Below are 8415 nucleotides of genomic sequence, written 5' to 3' on the forward strand. Positions count from 1 at the left end.
GGCACAACATTAAAGACAAGTGGAAGGAGATCCCAGATGCCAGCAAGGAGTACATAATCGATACATTGTATCGAGAGTTCCCTCAGCCCTCTAGCAATGATAGATTTTTGAGAGGGTGGATGATGACGCGTATGCATGACTATCAGTCGCATAGGCGGTCTGATGCACGCGAAGCAGTCAAGCAGGGCAAATCGAAGCCGGAGTGGCTGGATACAGAGGACTGGAGTAATCTCCAAGATGAGGCGACATCCACTCCAAACAAGTGGAAGCAACAGAAGGACGCAGCAAAGGCACGCTTGGACGCAGGATCGGTGCATCACCTTGGTAGCGGCGACCACGCAACATTCGTGGCAGATTTTGTAAGTATTAATAGGGTAGAGTACTCTAATTTAATGACATCCATGTTGATGTATGTATTTCGAATATGAATCTCAAGTACGTTTTTTTTCAATGTTTGTGTGCCACATCAAGGTTTTACAAATCGCGACCCGACTGCACTAGAGGTGACATATGGGGAGAAGCATGGTTTGAGTGCCCTGATCGAGAAGCTCTATGCTCGCGGAGGACCAGTAAGTAGTAATAAATATCATTCGTAATTTGAGAAATCTGTCATTATATATCAGTTTGTATTTGGTACTCACAATTATATATGCATTTGCTGTTGCAGACTCCCTTCGATATGCCACTATAGCGAGAGGAGTTTTCTGATGCGAATGAGTCGTAGAGAGTAGATTAGGCTACATAGGATTACTCCCCATCTTGTATTATGTATGGCATTATGGCCTCTATCCTCCATATGTAACAGCAAAGTATATATGATTTGGACTTCTATGTTGTAGCATGACTCCATATTTGCTTTGTCGCAGTAGCACTTCTCAATTTAAGTTCTGTTATTTTCTTTATCAATGCAGTGCACATTTCTGTTAATTAATGTCATGAAAGTACTTGTTTGCAAAGTCTTGTAATTATTTGGGATCAATTGTCTAACTTCTTTGACAGCAGGAATTCTCTCTTAGCCTTATGTGGCTCTAACTGTGGCAGGGCTGCATCTGTAGCTCTGCCACAAAAAAAAATTATTCTCTGCAACCGTCGCTATCAGCGTCGGAAAATTATTCTCCAATCGTCGGTATTAGCGTCGGAAATTGTCTGTAACCGTCGCTATTTTCGTCGGTATCTGCGTCGCTAAATAGCGACGCAAATAGCGACAATTTTCTAGCGACGTTAATACCGACGGGGATATTTTTTATATATAAAAAAAACGTCGTTATAGCATGTATATGTTGTAGTGCTAGTTGAACAAGGTGCATCACAAGCAACAAGCATGGTATAGTCGTACTGGACCACCATACAGAAATCCTTGTTGTTGCCAATATACATCAAGGATGCTTCTAGTGATTTCAATAAGTTATTCTATTCATGCTCCTAAAAAATTATCAAAAAATCACACCATTTGGAGACAAGGTGAGAGAGAAATAAGAAAAAGGGCAACTATATTCTTGTGGGCAATGAGATACAACATCATGGGGTGTGCCTCAAATGTGATCCTAGTGATGGTGGTGGTATGAACTCATACATGCAATGATGTTGACTTGCCACAACTAGTGCAAGGCAAGTTGGTGCCATGTAGGATGGAGTACACCTACTAGCATACTTATTGTTATATCAATACCCTACAACTTATTGAAATCATTAGTAGTAGAGGCGACCACTCCACGTTGTTGTATAACTTCATCGTTATTAGTTGTGGGGGATGGAGAGTTGTCTTGTGTAAACACCCATGCTATCGAGGGCCGCTCCTGACCTACCAAAGATGCCCACAATATTTGTGTCTCGACTACCAGAGGTAAATGAGACTCCGTCCTGGTCCCCAAAGGGACCGTAGGTGCCAAGATTAGTCTCGAACTTCATGGAGGTGAGGGCGGTGTATGGGCCTGTGCTTCCATAGAATCCTCTCACTTGGTGGACCTGCTCTTGTGGATATTGCAAGGTGATCTGCTTTCCAAACAGCATTAAAAAAGTAGTTATAGCTATTAGACCTTTTAACATAAAGTAGTTATAGCTATTAGACCTTTTAACATAAACATATGTATACGTAGGGCGACCAATATATATAGTTATTGTACGAACTAGCAGACACTTATATCCACATGATGATGATGATAAGGATTCTAAATAAGCGACTCGTATCATGTCCTGTATGTACTACTACTGCTAATTGTAAAGACGTCAAATCAGTACGCACAACTGCGTTCTTGCCCTGGGGCAGGCCGTGAAGTGGCCCCCATTCCGTATAGACACCCTGACCATTGGTGACCCAATACTGCACTTGGATGCCACGGAGGTAATTCTCCGCATGCCATAGCTGAATCTTCCCTATCCCCAGCACGTCGATTACCCCCAGACCCGCGAACATCCTCGCGATGTCGTCGTACTCATAGCTGTTGGTGTGAATGGATCCAAAATCCATCGAGACATGAATAGCCACGTGTCTGTTCAGATCATGCAAACATCCAGTTACAAATAGTGAATGTATCGCCCAATGATAAATGAATCAAGAAAATCATCTTCCTTCGCATATAGATCATTCTCTCTTCTTGTCTATCGTACTGCTGTTCTTTTTTCTTGGTTCCTCACATGGCGCCTCTCCTTGATGCTCTACAACCCCCAGGCTATGATTCCAACATGGTATCAGAGCAGGGCACTCCTGCTGCCTGCAATGAGGATGATGCCATAATTTCCACTTTTCTCTTTTCTTTGGGAGTGATCAATTATCGAGACGGGACCTCAACGATTCATGATGATGGCGACCCTGTTGCTGCTGATGGTGCTGCTTTTATTGGTGTTGTCCATGCCTCTAATTCTCACAATGATCCTGATGCAGTGACTCACTTTGCGGATGGAGACACTGATAATTCCCATGACAATCTTGCCACTCATGATCTTGGAAATGGTTTTGATCATGTTGTTGATGCTAATGCCACAATTACTTCCCAGCCGCTTCATTCTGCTGAAAACCAGGATCATAATCCAACAGCCCATCATGCGGAAGGACAACATACTTTTAAGGCCATGCGTGCCTCTGATCAAGATTCTCCATGCAATGTCCATGCCAATTTCCCACTTGTTGCTGCTATTGTTGTTTACCATGATGTTTGGAGGGGAGCGCTGTTCATTACTCAACAGAAAGAGGTAATGGTGAGTCATGTAATTTCTGCCATCAACACTAATATTTCAAGCATGCTTCAAAAGCCTGCAGACGAAGTATCTCCTGTAGCATGTCGAAATTTCTGGGAATCTCTCAATCAAGACGATGGCCTTTATGGTTTCCGTCATGTTGGTTCTCCAATATCAAAGCCTGCAGAAGTAGTCATTCCTGCAGCAATACAAGAGGTCGCTCCTCTTAGTTGGAAAAATTCAGAGGGTTCAATCCCCTTAACAAAGACATTCATTTTGGCGGGCTCAATCCCCTCTGCAAAGGCAACAACTTTAAAGGGTTCAAGCCCCTTTTCCAACAGTTTAATTGCCTCTCTAAAGACAGCAAAGTCACAAAGTTCTATTCCCTTATTGCAAATGTCCTGGGCAAGTGTCACACAACCAATTTGGCATGCATTGGGACATCATCACATGGATTTAGTTGGTTCTTATGAGGTCATGATTTCAAATTCTGTTCTTTCTTTGGATTCTGATCGTGCGGATCTCAAGGCTTTTCTAAGTTTAGCGCAAAGGGAGCAACAACAACAGAACGATCCTATTTCAACAATTATTCAATATCTTGCCATGCTTCTTATTTTCACTGATGGACAGATACTCTTCATTATCGATATCATGAAAATTCTTCCCTTCAACTTGAGGGGGGAAGTGGATGGAGCTCAATCAGGACAAGTCAAAGTGAAGAATTTCATTAAAAAATCTTGGAATGTCAACATCGCAAGTCATGAACCACAAGTGGAAGCAAAAGTCAAGAAAAAAATTTCACTTTGTATTTTTTTCATGAATCAATTTCCATTTGAGCCTGGATAAACAATGTAAGGTCTATAAGCTGATCTATAAAGTTATAGACTTCTTTTCTTTCTAGTGCACAATTGTCTCCTTGACAAAAAAAAAAAAAAAGAGAGCACAATCTCATACCATATAGGCACTACATCATGCACTTGTAGTAGGAACACCAATGTAATAAAATACCTCATCCCCTTTGATGGATTTTCGATCCAAGGGGGGGTGTTGGTGTGAATGGATCCAAAATCCATCGAGACATGAATAGCCACGTGTCTGTTCAGATCATGCAAACATCCAGTTACAAATAGTGAATGTATCGCCCAATGATAAATGAATCAAGAAAATCATCTTCCTTCGCATATAGATCATTCTCTCTTCTTGTCTATCGTACTGCTGTTCTTTTTTCTTGGTTCCTCACATGGCGCCTCTCCTTGATGCTCTACAGCCCCCAGGCTATGATTCCAACAATAGCCTCCCTCTCCGCCCCACGGCCCCCTGCGGCCAAGCCACCAGGGGACGGTCTGCACGTCCTGGGCCTTCTGCTGCACGAAGATGAACGTCAGAAAAGAACTTGACATTACGAAGCGGAAAACAATACGAATTCTCATGATATTGATGTGATCGCTGCAGCTGATGGGAGTACTCCACGGCGCCATGAATTGATCAGCAGACGATTGTATGAAGTTCACGTCACGTTACACGTACATTTGTTAGCATATATACATACCTCACTAATCTGATGACTGTCCGCGACAGCCGCAGAAGCGCCAGCAGCAGCGAGCTCAGCTTGATCCCTACTGGTGGCATGCACATTAAGTACGTGATTAATCACTAGTAGTAGTGAGAGCGTTACTATGATCATTGTCAAGGGCGACGTCAATGATGATCTGGTCCCCGGCCCCATGATATATTACCACGACTGCTGCTCGATAGGCGCTACAAGTGATAAAGCTAGCTAATGTACCTATGTCTGCTAAATATGTCTCGCGTTCTTATGCTGCTGTGGTCGGCCCTTATATACACGTCGTGTGCGCCAAGCAGAGGTACTGTAGTCTGTCACGTTTCTGTTTAAGACAGTTGGTGTAGTGCGCACTAGCTCTACTAAAGCCATATGTTTATATGTTGGCAATTTCATTGTGCGCACAAATTACAATCTACTATTAAACCCAGATCTTTATATGTTCGCCATTAATTTGTGCGCATAATTGCGGTGTTTAAAAATGTTAGGTCCCTCTCCATAGATCTGTGGTGCGCTGACCTGTGTACTAATTATATATTACGAGCCATATTTAACTTCTAATTATTGGCTAGCACAGCTCTGCCCACTCACCAAATTGGAATTCAAGCTACAACTCCATGCATGCCGAGTTGCCAATTGCTGCACTTTGGTCACCTAGCACACATGCACGGGCTCCTACATGCGTGGAACGAACCCGACTTCTACTTGCTTCCACTTGCCAACCTGTTTAATTAATCTTCAAAACTTTGTTTTTGCCCAACTACCGCTATTCTTGCCAATAATAAACTTATTTTGAATCTCTTGAACATTGTCTTGGTAGGTTCTCTAGAAGGAGCGTCGATACTAGGGTCTTCTCATAGCCTCTCTTAAGGCAAAGTGTAATATTTTCTTACATTGCTATTTTCTTAGCAATATAAGTCAATAGTATTGCTTATCTTGAGCTAATGGGACAGAAGACCCAATAGCAGTGCTTCTCGAAAAAAAACATGGCTTCTTTACAAGTGTTTTGGATGGCAAATATAAGATTATACGAAAATCAATGCAATGTTGCAAACCCACTTTCCACCTAGTGCATCCTTAGGATGGGATCCTTTTGGCCTCCCTCCACCCGGTCTTCCCCCATGCACCTAATTGTATTTACTTAATCAAGAAATCTCTACTATCATGCTAGTTTGGCACATACAATTAGCTTCCCTAGGTGTCAAGTTGCACAAGGTTCATTGTAATATGATCTTTGGTAGATAACGCATAAAAAATCAATCATTAAAAAGTGTTTCCCTTTTATTAGGAAAGCTCAACAACTTGTTCACTCAAGAAGGCAATGTAGCACTAAGTCCTTCCTCATGTACTTAAATGATGCGCACCTTCGAGACAACTTGTCTAAGAAAATAGGGATAAGCTAATGGGCTATTATTGTTGTGTTGTCCTTGGCATTTTTATGTTTTTGTGTGTGTAAGAAACTTGAGCCAATTTTCATTCAATGGGATGTATAACATAGATTCCTTGTTGGGATGGCATGTGATAGTGAGATTTTGTGGTAATGTCTTCTTCCACTTTCAATCCAAAATCTACAAGTTGGGTTAAAAAGCCTTTGGTATTATTAAGACAAGATGCAAGATGTTAGTCAAGTTTCATTTCTCGTCTAAAATGCTCCATGAGCAATTAAATATTGGAACTTTTGATTGGGCTCCAAACAAGTTGTTGACCATTGTATCTTTTGTCTAGGACAACAATGATCAACATGATGGATATATGTATCATGCAACTCCATTTTGATTATCAATTCAGCTTTTTCATCTCTAACTTTCCATGCAACTACTTGATGTGCTTCTCATGGCTTTTGCTCTTTTCCATTTGCAATATTTCAAAGTTCTTTCTTCACAAGGATTAGCTTAATCCTTGTTCTCCATGTGTAGAATGTGCATAATGTGAACTTGGTAGTTCATCCTTCACCCTTGGAAGACATAAATGCTAATTTGAGATAACCAAGAAGAATGTAAGAGGCAACTTGCTTTTATGGAGCTCTATTTAGCAACATAGGTGACATTAATATTGAGCATCCATAAAAGTATTTGAGTAGCACATCTCAATGCTTGTTTGGAGAGCTAAAGCTAATGTAAAGGCTTCCTTGCTACACGATAGCATTACTTAATCACATCATGATTAATTTGAGAGTTTGCTTTAGTTCATATGAAAACCACTTCAATTGCACAGACTAACCCTTCCTTCTTGAGTAGGAAGGAGAAGTAGTGGCAATGAATAACCAACATCATAGATAACATAGATAGGACCATATAATGGTAGTAAGATGGCATTATTTCTACCAATATGAATACTAGATCAAGAATGCTAAGAGTGTTGGGAAAGATCTGGCATGAAATTTATGCATGATCCTTACCACAATTGGGTAGCATTATTGTGATTTTTAGTAACAAAATAATGGTTTGATGAACACCTACAAATCGAAATATTAAGAGTTATAGCTTTCAACAAATGAGACGTAGCTTATTCATAGTAGCATTACTTGAAGAGCTACTAGTACAGTAGAGGGAGCCCATTTTGAGTCACAAGGAGTATGATCTTTAGTGAGATGGAACCAATTAAAACCAACGTGAACATCTTGTGAGTATGATATGAGAAGATTATTCAACACACAATGGTCTTCAATTCAAAACTCCTCTATTGGAGACCCTTGCTTTATTGATGGGAATAAACATAGAATAAAAATAGTCATTCCTAGTTTATCTCTTTGCATTCCCTTAGTGCACATCATGGGTTCTATTTTTCAACAAGCTCATGATCACCATGGATTTTCAACAAGATCTTCCTTTGTGGAGGCCCCAAGGGAATTTCCCTTATCCATGAACCATTCCTAACCCTTAATAAGAAAATGATGTCGTGCTGCTACGCGGACATAGTGTGAAAAACCCTGGAGTGCATTATCATTTGTATTTCTTATTAATCTAGAGAGTCAATGTCATATTAGTCATTAGTGTCAATGTCCATAGTATGGATGGTTTCAGAAATACGGGATTTTTGAACAATTTTAGCCTATTTTTGATATTTTGGGTATTATTTCTTGTAAAAATCTGCAAAAGGTGTCCTTCCTCATGTAGGAATCTTACATAGGAAATTTTCTCTATGTAGGAATTTTTTTAAACTAGAAAAGTTCCATTTTCCCTATCATTTACTTTTTGTACTCATGTATATTCTTAGCTAGGGAATTGATAGGGAATTCTACATTGGCAACAAGAGTTGGAGAAATCTATCTATAGTTGTTATATGGAATGCCATAGATCAAGAGCAATCTATCTATACATAAGGAACTTTAGGCACTTTCCCATATAGTGAAAAAAGAGATATTTTCTATATACTTATCAAAATATCTAGGAAAAGTCTCAGCTAGTAAAAGTGGAACACTTTACAAGTTAGTGATATAGTAAAATACTTCTATATAGGAATATTTTTAAATTGTAGTTGATGATCTAGTAGAATATTCCTAGATGAGAAAACTAGATGGAACTATAGATATAGGAAAACTTTTCTATACAAGAAAACTAGTCAGAACCATTAATAAAACAAAATATTCTTGTATAGTACTCATAGTTTGAACAAACTCATGCATGGTTAGTTTAACTAGACTTGGGACAATTGCAATGAAAATTTAACTTTGCAGACTA

General features: G+C 39.9%; 1 protein-coding gene across 4 annotated transcripts; it reads right to left on the reverse strand.

Annotated features, from left to right (window-relative positions):
- Positions 1–1487: 1487 nt before the first annotated feature.
- Positions 1488–4970, reverse strand: LOC148037995 (agglutinin-like). Of its 4 annotated transcripts, none has more exons than XM_087667811.1 (4): positions 4724–4970; positions 4183–4535; positions 2243–3373; positions 1488–1992 (listed from the first exon to the last, which is right to left on the reverse strand). In XM_087667811.1, exons 3-4 carry the CDS (start codon positions 2465–2467, stop codon positions 1738–1740), a joined length of 480 nt encoding a protein of 159 aa, XP_087523937.1. In that variant the 5' UTR covers positions 2468–3373; positions 4183–4535; positions 4724–4970; the 3' UTR covers positions 1488–1737. The 4 variants fall into 4 exon arrangements, with proteins under 4 accessions (XP_087523937.1, XP_087523931.1, XP_087523921.1 ...); XM_087667805.1 differs by having other exon boundaries at positions 4129–4535; XM_087667795.1 differs by having other exon boundaries at positions 2243–4538.
- Between the last annotated feature and the right edge of the window lie 3445 nt (positions 4971–8415).

Source organism: Lygodium microphyllum, chromosome 3 (genome assembly GCF_053477565.2).
Source record: "Lygodium microphyllum isolate KBCC chromosome 3, Lygodium_microphyllum_v1.1.10, whole genome shotgun sequence".
NCBI classification, from domain to species: domain Eukaryota; kingdom Viridiplantae; phylum Streptophyta; class Polypodiopsida; order Schizaeales; family Lygodiaceae; genus Lygodium; species Lygodium microphyllum.

Coding starts and splice junctions, on each gene's coding strand:
- LOC148037995 (XM_087667811.1), bottom strand. CDS start 2,467: ATGGATTTTGGATCCATTCACACCAACAGCTATGAGTACGACGACATC. Junction 1,993..2,242: donor CCCAGGGCAAGAACGCAGTT/GTGCGTACTGAT, acceptor TTTGGAAAGCAG/ATCACCTTGCAATATCCACA.